General features: G+C 40.8%; 1 protein-coding gene across 1 annotated transcript in view; it reads right to left on the bottom strand.

Annotated features, from left to right (window-relative positions):
- neto1l (neuropilin (NRP) and tolloid (TLL)-like 1, like) overlaps nucleotides 1-9,364 on the bottom strand; it is a 63,066-nt gene extending 53,702 nt beyond the window's left edge. The window contains exons 1-4 of the mRNA XM_071894392.2: nucleotides 9,274-9,364; nucleotides 8,344-8,400; nucleotides 8,109-8,243; nucleotides 7,396-7,644 (exon numbers count right to left, since the gene is read on the bottom strand). Of these exons, the coding sequence (XP_071750493.1) occupies nucleotides 7,396-7,644; nucleotides 8,109-8,243; nucleotides 8,344-8,400; nucleotides 9,274-9,301 (469 nt within the window). The 5' untranslated portion in view covers nucleotides 9,302-9,364. The remainder of the gene's footprint in view (nucleotides 1-7,395; nucleotides 7,645-8,108; nucleotides 8,244-8,343; nucleotides 8,401-9,273) is intronic.
- Between the last annotated feature and the right edge of the window lie 9,477 nt (nucleotides 9,365-18,841).

Below are 18,841 nucleotides of genomic sequence, written 5' to 3'. Positions count from 1 at the left end.
GAAAACACAATGGATTGCTCCATTGTGTGTCTAGCATGGAAAGGACACAGGGGTTTGAATAGGAAAGCAGCCAAGATTCTGTTACAGTGAGGTAACGCAGTGAGGGAGGATGCCTAGGACACACACAAATACACATGTGCCAACACACGAGCATTGACACATATTTACACTGATACACATACACCTACACACACAGGTACACAACCCCCCCCCCCATTTACGCACAACCCGCCCACCCCAGGCCACAAATAAACCCACGCACACAGCATGGTTTACATTACTGCAGACTCCCATCCACAGCGGAGTGCGGTGCCCTGACCCCCATAGCATCTGTAGTGGAACAGCAGGCCCGGCTAACAAACTGCCACGGAGGATGGAGGCAGGAGGCCGGCTGAGCCACTGATTGATCTGCAGGGTAATTGGCTCGGGGAGGGAGACACAGCCAAAGGAGGTAAATAACAGCCATCCTGCTAGATAGTGAGTTAAGTTGCACTGGGTGATAAACCCTGATTGGCCGTCCCCCGAGTGAGGGCTCGCCGCCTGATAAGCCGGTGAACATTCTGTGCTGCACATAGGGCCTTCTCTCCTAAGCAGGTGGGAGTAAAGGGCGATATGAGAGCGAAGGGATGGGAGGAGAGTGGAGGTGGGGCAGAGACAGAAAGAGAAGAAAGCCTGGTTCATGCTTAATGTGGAAATGAACGACAAAGTGGTCGTGCGCCAACTGAAATTTAAAACAACGTTGACGGCATCGCAGTTACGTTGGATCGGCTGAACAAAGAGGAACCGTAACCGCTGACTGATTACGGGGGGAGTTTTCTCTTGTTGGTTGGGGCTCTGCATTTGCATAGCTGAATTTTCCTGCAGCGCCACCACCAAGTACTGGAGTTTTCAAGTGTACGGTCATCATGAAAGCGTAAAAAACATGAATGCTATGGTACACAAACGGCATGCCTGCATTCATACGCCGCCCTCAGAGAGAGAGAGACGGCAGGGAGAGAAGTAAGGAGAGAGAGTTAGAGGGAAAACGAGAGAGAAAGAGACAGAGAGCGAGAGAGAGGGTGCGACCGACCTCTTCCACAGCTGCAAGAGGTGTGCCTGCAATGCTAACTCGCTCCATCCATCTCGTCTCGCTAAAACACAGGCGGTGGAGAGGGGAGAGTGTTCTCAGCCCGAGCCCGAACGCAGCAACTGTCATTCTTCCTCACCAGATACAAGCACAGAGGATTCTTCTGAAATGAGATTGGTGTGGGCAGCTAACACAACTAGGTGAGAGAAGAGGCTGCACAGGACCAGGTTCTCAGAAACCCAAAAGAGGGAGCTTGTTTTGCAAACACAGGTCTAGACTGCTATCAGCATTTTTTTATATTGAAATGAGTCATCTGAAAAACAAACACCAACAGGGTCTCCGTTATTTTCTCTTTGCCCAAGTCCTAGAATAGAATAGAATAGAATAGATTTATTTCGAACATGTAAAAAAAAAAATAAAAATAAAAAAAATAATAAAAAAAAAATATATATATATACACATACATAAGAAAACAAAACAAGAATAACCAATAAAATTAACAGTAAACGTATACAACAAATTCTCAATAAACAACATAAATAAATAAATATTTCATGTCCGAAATGGAGTAGCAAGAAGTAAAATACTTATTTGGTCCTACCCCTTTGCTAAGCTTAATCATGCTAAGCTTACTGTTTATAGTCCAACTATCCACCCCAGTGTCCATCATACACAAATTAAATAATTACTTCTATGTTCATCGTCTTTATACATACATACTCTATGTTCATCGTCTTTATACATACATACTCTATGTTCATCCTCTTTATACATATATACTCTATGTTCATCCTCTTTATACATAATCAACTTGTAGGTGCCCATCCGGCATGTCCCAACACTCACAGAGAGAAAACAAAAGAAGAGCATCCCTACACTGTGGGTAGTAGACACCTACACATTTTCCCAGCAGAGAGAAGAGACACCCGTAACAATCAGAGAAACAGTAAGCAGCGTTGCACAATCGGGGGAGAAAACTCCCAGGCAAGACGGCTGGCACAGTAGGGGGCACTAATGAGATTGAATAAGCATTAGAGCAAAACATTAGGAGGATGATCATTTTTGGTGTTTTTGTGATTTATGAGGAGTGATGGTGTGTATGCAGCTCATTAGGGCAAGCGTGCCCTTCACTGAAATCACCACTGAAATTACCAGGAGATGTACAGCAGGAGGCTTCATGAATTTTGTCCACCCCTCCTTGAGTTCCTCTGTGAATCTGAAGCCGTAACGGTGCTGGGCCCTGGAAAATGAATTTTAAGTCCCAGTGCCTCAGGTGCTCTACCACTGAGGGACACAATTTTGACAAGATTTGTATTGTTTGAGAGAGTGGAATTGAGATGTATCACAATAAAACAACCAGATGAATCACCAGAGAGCCACATGTACCACAGTGACACTACTTTATCATCCTTCTCTATCTTTCTTTGTTCCTTTTCTAAGAAAAATACACCCAGTGTATTGAAAAGTAAATGCCATGGTACGGAATGAAGCACTATTGAAATACTGACAATCATGAAATACTTGACTGAAATGAAAAGTATGTCAACCATCCTTTCTTGTAGTATTCAATGAACCAAAGACTAGTGTATTGTTTGTTCTATTCCTGTCTCTTCCGCTCATCTCAGTCTTCAACTGTTCATAAAAATGCATCTCCAAAGTAAGAGCCCCAATTCTTCCTCTCAGCCGCTCCTTCCCTGTCTACACACCTCAGTCTATTGTTTGGCCAGGTTCCCTATTGCCACTTCTCTCTCATCATATTACTCGAGTTGAGAGTATCCACTTCTGTCTCAAAATAAATGGCAATAATCATGAGTGATTATCCCTCTCACTCTGCCAAACTAGTGAATGCCAATGTCTTCAGAAACTTTATTTGGAGAGATTAGAGGATGCAATTGAACAAAAAGGGACTCTACCATTTAAATGTCAGGCGTCGTCACTGCTAAATGACTTTAGAGACAGATGTGAAACTGAGAAGAAACTGAACTTTTAGTCCAACCCCAGCAGTGGCTACTGACTCTGTCGCTTCCTACCAAGAGTTAAGAGTCGATCCCTTCGGTTCAATTTTCAATTTTCCAGTTTGAACCCATCTAAGTTCAATCTCATGGACCTGCCTCCTTTATGATAGGCCCATATATCCTATTCCAGCTATAATCTCAAATGCCATTAGACTCATTTCATTCGAAAATGATTCTCAGTCCAGTCAGAGCTTGGTAGGGCTGCAAGTGACTTAGATCAATCAAAGTCCCATCTAGATTATAGTTTCATTAATCATGGCCTGAATTCTTAATAGTAGAAAACATTACAGTGCCACTGCAGGTAATAGATATGAGGCTGCATAGCATGAAGTGGTGTGGCGGATGCTGACCATGCATTTAACTGCTGACCAGTTTACATTAGATTGCTCCATTCCTCAAGAGAAACAAGATGATCCACTAGGGTACACTGATTATTAATATTAGTATTTATATTGTGCTATTAATCACCAATTAGCATACTGTAATATTCATATTTGAAATGAAAAATGCTTCCTTAAAGGGCCAAGAAATGTCATCAAGCATTTGCTACAGTCCATACTTTACAACCACTGTTATGTTGAAGACACACATTTGAATAGCTTACTAAACTCAAATTAAATTTCACAATAATATCTCTACTTCACAGTCATATTGCTACAAATGATCAAATTCAGTATGTCGTTTTTCATCAAACAACAGAAAATCCCCCCTAATCACCAAAAGGTCTTCATAATTTCTTTGTAAACTCAGCCACAAACCCGCAAAAGAGATTTCCTTTGCATGTAGAGAAGCAGCTGAAAAGCTAAACGGGCCACAAGAGTATTTTTTTTTTTTTCATTTCACCACCGTGTTTCATTGAAACAACACACTAGTCCTCGGATCAAGAAAATACACAGACAGTCCCTGAGTCTCCGTGTAGCAGCATCTGCCTCAGCACCAGGCCTGGCTGTTCAAACAGCCAATGATCAGAGTGCAAGGAGCAAGAGGGGGAGAACTCGCAGCTTTTATTTGCCCTGGCGTGGGCTGCTTGTGCTGAAACGCCACTTAATCTACCAGTCCAGAGGGTCCAAAGGTCATACCGCCCTAGGACGACCTGAAGAGCAATGTATCACTGACTGCTGCTCCCCCCACCTCCACCCCCCACAACACACACACACACACATACTCACACACACACCAGGGTTCCTCGTCTCAGTCACTTTCCCTGTACGCATGCTGTATTCCACTTGCTTTTTCATATAAGACTCCTTGTTACATTGTAACATTTTTGCTTTGTCGCTGTCCTCTAGGAATAATGAAAATGTGGCGGAAGTGACTGCGCATGTGCTACAAATATAGGAAGCTTGTTAATGTACTGTCATCACATTGCTGAAAGTAGGGTGTCCATGATAATGGTGCAGCCTCAATACCACACACATCTCATGGTCTCAAATGGTCCGAGTTGCCACTAGTCCAAAAATAAACTGGCATGCCACTGATACCTCACCATCCCAATTAATTAATCCCTAATCCTCTAGTTCCCGGTTGGGCTTTAGATCTGAGGTTCAAGTACATTGTAAGGTGGTGATGATCATTTTCCACTGCAGTGTTAAAAGAGTGAGGGCGGCACATTCTAAACAGAAGAAAAAAAGAAGCAATATATAATGGGGCTGGATGAGCTGTGAGTGTAATTCACCCGGGAGGAAGAGGCGGACGGTTAGGCAGCAGATGGGTATTTCCTGTTTGCAGTGCAAGCTACGCTCGTTCAGTCAGGTAACTAAGGTGAGCCACACACGCAGCCTGCCAGATGGACTCCACTGCCTGGTAAGCTTTCTTGCAAGAATCCCTACACAGCTGCTTTGATTGTCTTATCGTTGAAACTGATGTCTGCAATAGCTCTACTTATGATTTTCCAATATATCTATATCAAGCTGATCAAACTCTTCTCCCCATCGAGTTTTCATACCCTTGCAGAAACAAGTCAAGTGGTGAAAAGACTGCTGTGAAAGTTGTATGACGCAAGCAGAAACCAATTATGAGGCACCTGGGTGTATTTTATTTTTCTTACTTCCTCTGATGCCAGCTGCTAGATACAAATTGAATGAATACACCTCTAGAGTTTTTGTGCTTCCTTGGAGTACCTCTAAATATGATATGACACAGGATAATGTGAGATTCCAGTCACTGGTTCTTCATTCACCGGCTGCCGTACTACCTGCATTAGTCATCACGACCATGAGGCTCTGAAAGGACACTGGCAGAATCTGAAGGAGAGGTTGATCTCATAAAGGATTTTATCTCTACAATCCTAAAATGACGGAGGAACTGATTCATGTCGCCTTTGTTGCCTCTCCTCTTTTCCTCTCTCACCTCTCATTCATCAGAGGGCTGTGTGAATTAGCATGGTTAGCAGAGCAGCTGCAGATGTGAGACACTTTTCACATAGCCAGATTTTGGAGCATCAAGTCGAGTGAATTCAGGACTTTTATCTCCTTTAATTATGTAAATCATATGCCACAGATATTTCTTATCAAGTCGGGAGGCAGAGCTTTTTTCTTTCCTCTCAGCAAATTTTCAGTGAGACTCCCAAGAGGGTTGAGCAGTTTCTTTTACTAAAGAAACAATATTTCATTAGCACATTACAGAAAAATGTGGTCTACATTCTATGTTACTGACTAGCAAGGGTGGAAGTCATAGCTTACATTTACTCTCGGTACTGTGATTGAGTAGCTTTTTTGTGCACTTGTATTATTTTGAGTATTTTTAGTAATTTTACTTTTACTTAAGTATGTTTTGACTGAAGCATTATACTTGCTTTTTTAAATCAAATCCATTACAAAGACCAAAGGTTATAGACTCTCCATAAGCATTGCATCAGAAACTGACCAATCATGAACTGGATCTGCATCAAACTTGCACAAGCATGTGGATGACTATAATATTAAAGGCTCACATTTATTCATGATAGTTGAGTTTACATGAGCCAAAAAGCTATCTATCCAGGTATAGTGTTATTGGTTTGCATTTGCCTGGTTTGCTAGCCTAGTAATAGCAAAATAAACCTCAATATAGTGGCATTATTGACTAATCTGGATGGGCATTTTCATATATATTATTTTAAAATCACAGATCAAATATTGACATGCATTTCAGAGTCGTATTTTTGGAATGCTCAACAGAGAGATTCATGCTAACTGACTGCGATCTCCATAGCACATAACCATGCCTAACACTCCTTTAAAATATGTGTTGAATTGCAATGGAATGATCATGTAACACGTTTTTTTTTTAAGTATAACTTTTACTCTAAGTACAATTTAATGAGCTACTTTTACTTCACACCAGTAATTAAACTTCCACTTCCCAGCTACTTCCACTTGAGTAGGAACTCTTTCCACCCCTGCTCACTAGTTATGGATGATATCCTCCTTATTCCTCTCTGGATTTCATCTCTAAAGATTGCATTTCTTCCCTATAATTTCCCCTTTATATTTGAAGAGCTTCACTATTTCGACTCCTCCATAACAACACACACAAGGCCATTAGAGGTAAACCATTGTCCCTGTATTCACTCTTCGCCTCAACAGCTTCATTGTCAGTAGCCTGTCAATGGGTTTTTTTGGATGAAAGGTCGATGTATAAGGGTTCATCATATCAACAATGACACACTATTGAATCTCCAGTGGAAAATGCCCCTGGAGGTTCATATGCAGTAGATGTGGAGGCAAATTGGCATACCTTTCATGTTTCCTGGCACTGTGCCTTTCAGGCCTCAAACACACTAAAAAGTTGACAGTGTTATTAAACCCAGTCAAGGGTAGGCGAAGGAATATTAAATCATGGTTATGCCCTGATGCCTTGTCGTCAATCCTCACACTGCTTCAGTAATGGGATCTCAACCAAAGGTGAGGCAAATTAAGACAGTCGAGGTTTTACACACAACAATAATTGCCCAGATTGTGTTCGACAATACAGATTAGTTCGCCACACTGCCTCACCTTCTTCAAACCCTGTTGTCCTGCTGAACTCTGAAATCTGTCACTATTCCAAGTCACTCTAGATATAGAGCAGAGAAATAACAGCCTAGCTGGCCACAAGTATGTCACAGACAATAACCGTGCATTGTGAATGGAAATAGTCTTATTTTTGGTATGAGTGTGTGTGTGGACAGACAATCAATAAAACTGCAAGAGGCCTCCACAGGGCCGCGTTCCCTAGATGATGTTTGTTATTCATTGAGAGCCTTGCTGTTAAAGCCATATGGCATGGAAAACCTTCACAAAAAAAAAAAGAAATGAATTAGGAAAAGCAGTAATAATACAGACAAAAATGTACCTGCAGTGAAGTTGTAACTTGCCGAAAATCCCACCGCTTCCAGTTCACCGTCTGTAACAAATTTTATCCACAGATATCGGCCGCTACTCCTGATATCGGGCGGGTTGTGCTGACCGCAATACCGTCCAAGCATTGGGGAGAAGCCAAATGGTCCATCCCGAACCTCGATGTTGTCAAATTTACATTCCCAAGAGGACTCGATCGAATAGTTCTCCTCAAAGTGTAGATCAATACACTGCCTTGGGGGGGCTGCGAGACACAGAGAATCAGATGAAAAACAATTACCACCTATCACAAAGCAGGGAGTGAAATATTAATCATGCGTTCATTGATGAACATTCGACTTGTTTCATTTTCAGCACGCCAGCCCCTTCAATAGAGAGCTCCAATCCTGGTAGTTTCACACTTCCAGAGCTGGCAGTCTCTCAATAGAGTTGAGCTTCCATGTTTCATTTTGGTAATCTTGTTACGCGTAACCTGATCTTCTGCGCTGATTAATCAAATATCATCTCCCATTGTGAAAAATTAACAGGCTCAAATAGCTACTCACTGTCTAATTTCATAACCGCTAAACTATTACATCTCATCATGCTCTAAGCAGTTAGTTGCTGTGATTTTCCTCCTAGGATAACCTGAGGAATGAAACCAAACAGCAGGATCACCAAACTTTCTTTTTTTTTTTTTATGTAGGTATGCTTAAAGGGAATATTTACCTTCAAGGATGTAAACACACTCTGTGTCTGGGGGGTATTTGTTTGGGTAATTGGGAGAAGTAAAGAGCCCTCCTTCTGGTTCTTTCACCCAAGTTCCACATTGGCCTGCAGGCTTGACTCCAGAATTGTTCTTCACTGAAAGAGATGTTGGCGAATGAAAGGTCAGAGATAGAAGCATGGAGGAGAGGTTACCTGAGAAGAAAAGGTGTTGTGGTGGTGGAGGAGATTAGAGTACCTGCTGTATCCTTCTTTGTTGCTCCAGACAACCCAAGTATGAGAAGACTTGCAACAACTGTAAAAAACAAAACAGAGACCAATACATTTTTGATGGAAAACTGTGACGTGCGCATATTTTTCTCTCTCTGTTTTTGAACACAGCTTGATTTCAACTGAGAGAGGGTTGAGTCAGCATGGAGCACATTTCAGGTTTTGGATTGCTGCATGTACGTCAGTCTATCAAATACCATACATGTCCTGGCTGTAACCTCAAAGCATCCATAAAAGTGTCCCAATTCATAGCAGTACCTTATTAATTAAGACAGTTCAAACATTCAAACTGGAAATAGAGCTCCAGAAACTTGTCACTAATGATGATAGCCAACTCCACATAGTTCAGTGGATTTTTACATAACCTCTGGGCCTACTGTAACTTTGTGCAAGTACATTATCTGTTTGAATTACTGGAATCTTATTTTGCATATTAACTAAGCCTTTACTAAGCCTTTACTAAGCCTTAACTAAGCCTTTTACAGAATAAATTAATGGACCCTAAACCAAAACATCTCATCGAGGAGGGCTGTCATATGGTCATCAAACAGTTTTATTAAGTCTGTGTGGGTATTTCCCAACAAAAAAAAAAAAAATCACTATTATTATTAATATTTAATATGATCCCTATAGGAACTTATAGTGCGTCGGTGGTTCTCAATTGAGTTCACAGCAGGCTGCAGTATATTGAACTTATCTTACTTTATGGTATTTTTTCCCCATTTTGTACCAAGGAACCACTAAAATATTCCTGTTGGAGTTAGAGTGTTGCTGTGTTGTCCTTCTGAATTCATCAGAGGATTACTCTACTTTTTCATAAGGGCAAGACATGTAAAATTACGCAAGCAATAAAAGCCCTGGCCAAGTAGGCTTCAGCTGATGGTTACGGGTGTCTTACCGTGAAGGAAGCTGTGCCCATGTACCATGTCTGTTCCTTTCACAAAGGGCTTCAGACTCAACTAATTCCATTTAGATTAAGGAATACTTCAAGAGAAAACGATTGAGGTGAGAGTTTCTGAAATGCACAACGGGAAACCGCTTTTTGGACACCATACAACCTTTCAGGGGGAAAAAAAAAATATGACAAAGCAAATTCACTCCTCAGTAAAATCTTGAATGAGAAATGTGGAATTCCTTGCAGAGATGTCACAACAACTAACCACCAGTTTCATATAAAACCAAAAACAGGTCTAAACACTCGCCCGATTTCCATCCAAACGTTTCTAATACCCTTTGGTGCTTTTGATGCACTGAAAGGATTAATAGTCCCGTCATCAGCCCTTCTCTGATCGCTCCACCTTTGCAATATTCTTTTAAAAAAAATATTTTAACAGCCTTGTTTATTCCTCTTCGGTCCCTTTATCAGGAGAGGGGGTCCTTCAGAAGCATGTAAAACCACGCAACATACATTTCTGCGGCGTTATCTTCACTCTTTTGCAGTGCGTAAAAATCCCTGAGATCGCAGGGTGGGCAAAAGATTAAGTGGATTTTCGTTTGGGTCTCATCCGTCCTTTCTGTGTTTCTCAAAAAGCAGTTAATGCTGTTCTGAGAGCATCCCTCTGTCTTGTCTTCTGTCAACTGAAGAGTCCCCGCAGCCAGCAAGAGTTAATGTATGATCTCCCTCCTCCTTCCGTTCATTCAACACTGCGAGCAGTCCTATGCGCCACGAATGCTCAACGCACTTTTGACGCACGTACTGAAAACTTCTCCAGGACACGACTTCATCCATGCAAACGAACAAGTACCTCAAAAAAGTAGAGGAGGAGACGGTGGTTGTGTGCGCGCGTGCGTGTGAGCGCGTGCGTCCGTGTATGTGTGTGTGCGCGCGCGTGTATGTGTGTTTCAACAATGCGCTCTGCAAGCACGTTGCAGAATTCAGCAGCTCCTCTCAGTCGCCGCGCAACGAAAATGTAAAGGTAAGCAGAAAAAAAGGCAATGGGAAAGGAAATGGAAGAAACAAGCAAAAGCAGATAGATGTCACAGACTGACTGAGGGCTATTAGCACGTTCAAACACGGAGAACCTACAGAATGAACTAGCACACACCAGAGCTCTACTGTTAATATGCAGTGGTCCAGATTGGAAGAGAAATATACTGATGATTTGAAGCAGAGAGACCCGAATCAAAACATCTTCATCCTGCTTTTGGTCATTGAGACTCATGCCTTTGGTTCTGGTAAAAACACAGCCTATAATAACTTTTACCCCCAACGAAGAATCACCATATCCCTGTCCTACTTTATGGTATTTTTTTTTTTAATGGTATTTATCTCCTATGATATCACTATAAAATTCCTATTATATGCACAAAATATATAGGGACATATAGTCTATCTGTGGTACTCAGCTAAGTTTATAGCGACCTACTACTACTTTATGGATATTTGTATGGATATTTTAAAGTCTCCTATAATATTCATACAGTATTATAATGGGACTTAACATTTTACTGTGATATTTCTATAGTATACTTTTAAAAATATATTATAGAATTAATATAGTTCTTTTTTTGCTAGGGTTGACTGAACATAAAGTAACTATCCTCAACATTAACCAGTATAAAAACATATATCAAACACACATAAACAGAGGTATAATCTTATAGAACTTGCTGTGCTCCAAAGGCATAACTGATGCTCCCTCATAATGTAACAGCAGTTACCCTTATATACAGCAATAGGCAGTGTAACTATGAAGTAGACCTGCCAACCCACTTCAAGGTGAGCATGAATGGCATCCGCCCAGATTTAGCTCAGACCTTCCCCTTATAGCTCTCCATATTTCAGTTTTCTGGAAAATGTATGGAGAGGTCAAGTGAAAGAGGCAGAGAAGGGTGCTATTATTTATTTATTTTTCCTCAAGAGAGAGAGAGAGGGAGCCATTATTTCTCTGAGGTGTGTGTACTGTGTGATGCTGTCAGGTTGTATCCGCGCTCATCCGCCGAGTGTGTAGTCATTGTCACACCTGATGACAAAGCTGATCAGAGGGTGCCCAGGGACAAGTCAGACGCTCCGGCTCCGAAAATAGTCTTGGCACCCAGCAGACAATATCCATCTTCAGATACTCTTACTGCAGAGGCCGTCTCTCCGCTGGACTCGGTCCCTCTGTGTGTATGTTAATGGTGCTGGTTAGCATTCACCGGATGATTTGGATTCGCTTGAGATATACTGTTCATGAACCAGCCCAATATTGAATGCTGGTGGATACTCCTCCGTACCGACGCCATGCCCATGCTATTACTTGCAAGACTGAGAATGAAATCAGACCGGAGTATAATCACTTTGTCTGCTCAGTTCTCTCTCTCTCTCTCTCTCTCTCTCTCTCCCTCTCTCTCTCTCTCTCCCTCTGTGTGTGTGTGTGTGTGTGTGTGTGTGTTTTCTCCAGTACACAACCCTATTGAGATTTCTGAGATAAAGACTTACTATCATCTCTAATGTCTTCCTCTTAATGACATCCTGTTCCGCAGATTGGCCCGTTGCTCACTCCTCTATAGCAGATACTAAAAGTGTTTGGTTTCGTGGCACGTAATGCAGTCTTTTCAGGTGCCACAGTCACTTTGAGGAGAACACATGGGGGAAATAGGCATCTCAGAACTCTATTCAACTAATAGGCTACTGCTAATCTGTCATAGAGAGTGATTTAATGGACTTGGGATTTAGACCCCCCAACACACAAGAACTGAAGCTTAGCCAGTCACTTTCTTGCTACTGTACAATCAAATCCTATAAAGCCTGCAACCCACTGTGTAGCATATTTCTCTTTGCCCTCTTCAAATTCTCACAAACACAACAAAGACGTGACTGAAAAGAACTCGAAATGCCAATTTCTCCGCAAAGGCAAAGCCTATTATAGATCTTACAGAGTCTGAGGGGATGTCCATAATATCTGAACCAAAATATAAGTGCCCAAAGCTTGTTATTGATTAACAGTGGCGCCGTGTCGTCTAACAACTTTATAACCAAAACGCCACACGTTTCTGATGGGTAAACTCTGAGATAAAGCAGCAGAGCTATATGGGAATTATTCAAATGAGGCTTATCTGGCTCACTGTATGCAACAGTAGCCCTGGTGAATTGAACAGCAGCCTCCAGCTTAGCACTCCAGCATGTATAAACTGTCTGTTTGACTGAATAGCACAGAGGCAGTGGGAGCATCTCAGAGAAATAATTCATTCAACAGCTCTCTCAAAGTCTGCCATTTTTAATTAAGGAAGTTTATCGTTCGGCCGGAGATAACCATTGTGCTGTGTCGGCCTCACCTAAATTTGTAATTGTATTCAGTTTGGGGAAATGGGACATCCAGGCAGCCAACCATACATTTTACATTAAATATATACATACATAACTAAATAGACTGGTAAATAGATCAATACCTGACAAATGTATTGCTTTGTGTGCAGTTGTATCTTCGATTAAGTCTCATGATTGCTTATTGTCTTTTAAATCTATTTCATGCTCAGCAGCAGCAATGTAATTGTTTTGGTTACTCAAACTTGATTTCCCAAAAATCAAGGCAAATAAACTTTACTTGAAATACACACAAGAACAGCCACAACAAGTGTATTATCATGTAACGTACAAACGAACAAGTAATCCTTGATTGCCTCATCTTGATTTTGCTTGGACCTGATGAGTAAATTGGGCATTCACTTTTCACTCAGTGTCATTCTAATGACACAAGCGGCACTGTTTCTTTTTTGCCAGCCTAACAGGGGACAGCGCTAAAGCGGATAAACACTTAGGCTAATGCCTTCTGCCCAGTGGGACTCAAATTAACCTTATTAGTGATGCATTGAGCAGTTTGTTGGCCTAAAAAACACCATTTATTTGTCATTCAAGGCGCCTTGTAGTTCATTAAACAGGACCCTTTTACAAGAATGGGTCGCTCTGACCACGGGCAAATATTTGAGCTGCTCTTTATGCTACATTAACTGTCTGGGTCTCTGGTGATCGACTGCCTTTATCCTCAGCCTGCACCTGGAGCCAGTGGGAAAATAATTCCATCAGATGACGGCCCATAAACTACCTGTGGCTTCTTTTTTGTTGAGGTGTTTTTGTTAGGATGCAATACAGTATGCCATCCTAAGCCTGTGTGCTCTCAAAATTTCAATTAAAAATGTATTACACTGTCTTATTTTATGGAGTATAATCAAAAGTGTAAAGTGTCAGATAGGCACATGGTCAAAGACATTATATTTGAATGATTGATTCTGATGCAACACATCTGTCAATCATTTGCCTATCTAATGAAATAGCACTGAATTGAACAGTTTAGTCCTCAAAGTATAATGGAAATGTATAGCAGTAAGACTACTGTGGCTTTCATGTAGACCAAACAGTTATATCCATAGAATGAATTGATAGAACGGACCTCTTGAAAGGTCATTTGGCTGGTACACGTACAATGGCTGCCACTGAATGTTTGATAATGTTGTCATGGAAATCAGTGTCAATTTGGTGTGTGCGTCTCAGAAAGCTGATGTGTTACCATGGCAACGGCGTCATTTGGAACATTCCAGTGGCAGCTGTGATAAACATTCTAACTTTCTGAGTCACATGGAACAATGCTCATTTACATGACATCATCAAAATTCTATGGAAGCCATGTTAGGAGTAGCGAAGGAAATTACCCTGATACATTTGGAAGTGTCCTTTTTATGGAATGACTGTGACATCATACAGTATAGTGGATGGGCAGTTATATGCAATGAAACAGTTGCATGACATCATATATATCCAGCAGAATGACTGTAACATCTTTGCCGGACAGGATTGGTGTCAGAGTTGAAAAGTTGTGACATCATAGTTGGAGCTGTAATCACAATGACTGTAACAAGCAACATTGTGCAGCCCTTTTCATTGATTTATCTAAGGCTTTTGATACTGTGGATCATGCAATACTGATGCAAAGACTTATCAGTGTAGGACTGTCAGAACAAACTGTCTGTTGGTTTAAAAATTATCTATCAGGCAGATCTCAGTGCGTGCAGGCAGAAGGTATCACTTCTAGCTCCCTTGGTGTATCCAAGGGCGTGCCACAGGGATCGGTCCTGGGACCACTACTATTCATTATATATATCAACAGTCTCGTTCAAAATGTTTCCAACGCAAATTTCCACTTTTATGCCGATGATACTGTGATATACTGCTCTGCGTCTACACCAAACCAGGCTCTCTGTCAGCTACAACTTGCTTTTAATACTGTACAACGTACCCTGTGTGACTTAAAACTTGTTTTGAATGCCGACAAATCAAAACTCATGATGTTTTCGAATGCAAAATCCAAGCCACTGAACCTCCCATCTATCACCACTTTTCAGGGCTCTGAGATTGAGTCTGTATCTCAATACAAGTATCTAGGAATTGTAATTGATGATTCTCTCTCATTTAAGCCTCACATTCAGCAACTGGTGAAAAAACTGAAGTTGAAATTGGGTTTTTATTTTAGAAACAAGTCTTGCTTTTCCTTCGAGGCCAAAAGGAGACTTGTTGCTGCCACCTTTATGTCTGTGCTGGACTATGGCGATGTTATATACATGCATGCATCTTCGCAATGCCTACACACGCTGGATACTGTCTATCATGGAGCACTGAGATTTATTACAAATTTTAAAGCCCTTACTCACCATTGCTCTTTGTATGCTCGGGTTGGATGGTCTGCCTTGTCCACCCGCAGACTTAACCATTGGCACATCCTTATTTATAAGGCTATTCTTGGTCTGCTTCCATCTTACCTACGGATCTACATCCTTCAAAAAAGTATGGGAAGTTATTGTCTTCGCTCCCAGGACTTATTCCTACTAACTGTCCCTAAAGTCCGTACTGAACTGGGAAAAAGGGCGTTTAGGTATGCTGCTCCCTCTGCTTGGAATCAGTTGCAAAATTACCTGAATCTTCGGGAGCTGGTCTCACTGGATGCATTTAAAGTGTTTCTAAATGACTTGGAAGCAAACACATCTGGCTGTAGATGTTTTGAATGTTGATGAAATGTGTTCTTTGTTTTCATTCTAAATTGTTATATGTTTGTTTTATGTCTGCAACCGTGTAACTGTGCTGCTGCCTGTCTTGGCCAGGACACTCTTGAAAAAGAGATTTTTAATCTCAATGAGACTCCACTCCTGGTTAAATAAAGGTTAAATAAATAAAAAAAAACCTTGGAAGAAAGGGTGACAAAACGTTTAGTGTTCTTAGTGTTTCATTGAGCTCTGCCCTAAAGCTACATTTCACTCTGGTAGAACATGTTCACCTTTAGGCACATATGTGTTCTAGTCTTTTAAAACCTAGTCTAAACATCATACATTTTATGCATATAAGGGCCACAGTGACGCATACCCTCATAATACTTTTTATTCGAGTTAAAAGTGGTACACTGCGTCCCTGAGAGCAAAGGAGAGCTTATCCTTGAAATTATAGTCGAACATAAAAATGTTAAAAGCTGCTAATCGTAAAAACAGTCACAAGCCAAATTAAATATTTTGAGGATTGCTTCTTCTGTGGATCTACCCTCAGTTCAGCCCCATATTCTGTTGAGAAAACAATCCTAAGGTGACTATGGAAAAAAAAAGTTGATATCAAATGCAATTTGTTCCGTATCTTTCTCTATTGAAGGTTATATGGTTACATCCCCAGTCCATGGAATCACATGTGTGCTCTCACTGGACTAGGATTGAATCTTGCCAGTGCTTTCTCTTGTGTCTCCGCTACTCTTTTTCCCTTGCTACTTCTACACTGTCTAAATAAAGAATAAAAAATCCTGACGGTGAGTGGACTGCATTCAATTTTGTTAATAAGAGTCCCAATTGGACAGCAGGTTATTGATACACTTTTTGTCAGCATTTTTTCCTACAGTGCGTAAACTGATCCAGAGCATTTGAGGTGTTTGTCTCTCTCCCTTCAAGGCTCATATGGCAGATAAAAGGTCATTTGCTATATTACATATCAGGACAGACAGTTTGAAACAAAGTTCTTAGATTACCGTTTCTTATTTTCTCCTATAGCCTAGCCACCCTTTATTGTCCAGTTACTGGGTTTTTTATGTAAAGGGTGGGGGTTGGGGGCATTTTTTTTTCATGCACAATAGTAGGCTATTGTATTTTGTTAGATTAGATTGGATTACATGAAACTTTAATGATCCTTGTGGGGATCAGCAAAGAAGCAGCAGCAAAGAACAGGATGTAGATAAGAATAGAACAAATAGAATATACTGAAGATAATACAAAAATAATTACAACAAAAGAACCTACTGAAGATAATTCAGCTAGTAGATAAAGACACAGCATCACATTTATTTTCTTGAGAGGATGATAGGTTTGTATGTATGTCAAGTGTGCACATGTGCAGCAATGGCTCTCCTCAATAATGTATTTACAGAACAAACGTGCATGTGTGCATTGCTTACTGCTCACTGCTCACTTTATCACTTGTAAAGATGGAACAAATGTGCAGAAATGTTTCCCAAGGGGCAAATATGCATTGTTACCTATTCACATTATCAAATTTACAGATGGAGATAACACCTTCAGATCTGTCAATAGAGCACTTAGTAGAGCATGAATGCATAGTAGACCAGATCAAGACCAGATTCTCTATGAACTTCAACAATACACCTATGATATTCTTCATCAGGGTTGTTGCTGTAGTTTCTATATAAATTGGTAGTATGATTTTTAGACTGGGTTTGCTGCAAATGAATGTATAGTATAATGCTGGCCGCAAGGGCGGATATTTCATTTCACTGTTGGGGGGGACAATAAACAGAAAAATTTCTCAAGAGCAATTCCTGAAGGGGACACCAAAGGTGCCGCCAAAAGTACTGTTGTATTAAATGTATATAGAGGTCCATTATGAAACATTTCCATAAGCACTTCATTCCTTTCTTATGAAGATTTTATCAAATTGCCTTTGATATTCCTGGGGTCTTTCTACTTGGCGTTTCGGTGCACTGAAAAATGATCGGATGTCTGTTTTTCTTTTCTCTGCCATTTTAACTGACTGGCTGACAAATAGACACACACACACACACACACACACACACACACACAGCATGCAGGTTATTTACAGTAGTAGGTGAGATGCAACACCCATTAACTGAACTAAAGCTAATATATGCCTAATTAGATTTAGTTTTCCCGAAAAAGCAAATCTCTAATGTTTTGCTGTCAATGTGTAAAAGTCCAGAACGCTATGAAGCCTGCCAGAAACTTACTTATATTTAACATAATGTTTGTTGTAATTATGTCTTTTTTATTAATTAAGTCTTCATTTATTTCCAAAATTATGAACAAAATAACATAGTGGCAGCCATTTTACATGCAGTAAGAAAAAAATAATATACTTAGAACCTAATTACATAGGGTAAGTTAATCTTAAATATTATATTATAGAAATATTACTGTTACCATCTACAAAAGATAAAGTATTTTGGTATGAAAACCCGCATTTTAATTTAACCAACTATCCTGTATCATAAATACATGTCTGGCATTTGTAACAAACCAAACCGCTTGAAAATCGGTCGAAAATTCAGTGAGTTATGAGGATTTTAATTGTGGATAGACCTCCTGCCTCCATACACACACATGCATTAGGAGACGCGGCTCCGTACCAACACGTTGACACACAAGATTCAACCGCGAGGTAATGGAGCGAACAAAATGTAGTCTGGTTACAATTGTGAATGTGTTTTATTCTATTGAGTGGTAGAAGTAAAGAAAAATGTCTGACACATCCTTTGTTTTAAGTTAACCTTTGCAAAGTAGCTTCTTACTGGAGGTCAGCCACCACTGACACACTTCCAGAGATCCTCCACAGACACTCGTACCGAGGGCTAATGTGTGTGTGTGGGGGTTCGGGGAGGCAGGTAGGCAGTGGACCAAACCACTGTGAGGCGTATGAGGGGGGAACGCAATCTTTCGAAACTTAAAAACGCATTGTTTTGCGTCTATAATTAGCACAAGTGCTTTCAATGCATATTATTATATTATTTAAAATTATATAGTTATGTTTACAATGATATATTGAGGGGGACAACTCTCTGTTAGTCCCAGGAAGGGGGGGTCCGGACCCCCCTGTCCCCCCCGTAATTTCCGCCCCTGGCTGGCCGATGACTGCTCATGAGCTAAGTCAAAATGTTTTGTTCTAGCATACAGTTCTATTAAAACTTCGAAGTATAAAACCCTTGTTTTACTTTGAAACTGTGCTCCACATTCAACTCTCTCATGTCTATTCAAATGCAGCAACTCATCTGTCAATCACAGTGGCTTTATCCATCCAGCAATTAATCTCAGCCCAAGAGGGGCAGCTGCACTGTCTATGAACCTAAACTTCTACTGCATTGCTGTGCTTGTTCTGCAGACATCTGCTCTAGTTACAGGGCATTTCAGACTTTTTTTCCAATATGACAGGGCCATGCCTTTGACATCTGCTCACAGGGAGAACTCACAACATTTTTCAGTAGATCTTTTGTTTC

This window comes from Centroberyx gerrardi, chromosome 22, assembly GCF_048128805.1.
Source record: "Centroberyx gerrardi isolate f3 chromosome 22, fCenGer3.hap1.cur.20231027, whole genome shotgun sequence".
In the NCBI taxonomy this organism is placed as follows: Eukaryota; Metazoa; Chordata; class Actinopteri; order Beryciformes; family Berycidae; genus Centroberyx; species Centroberyx gerrardi.
Note: the sequence above shows the minus strand (reverse complement) of the source record. Positions and strands in the feature narration are given on the sequence as shown.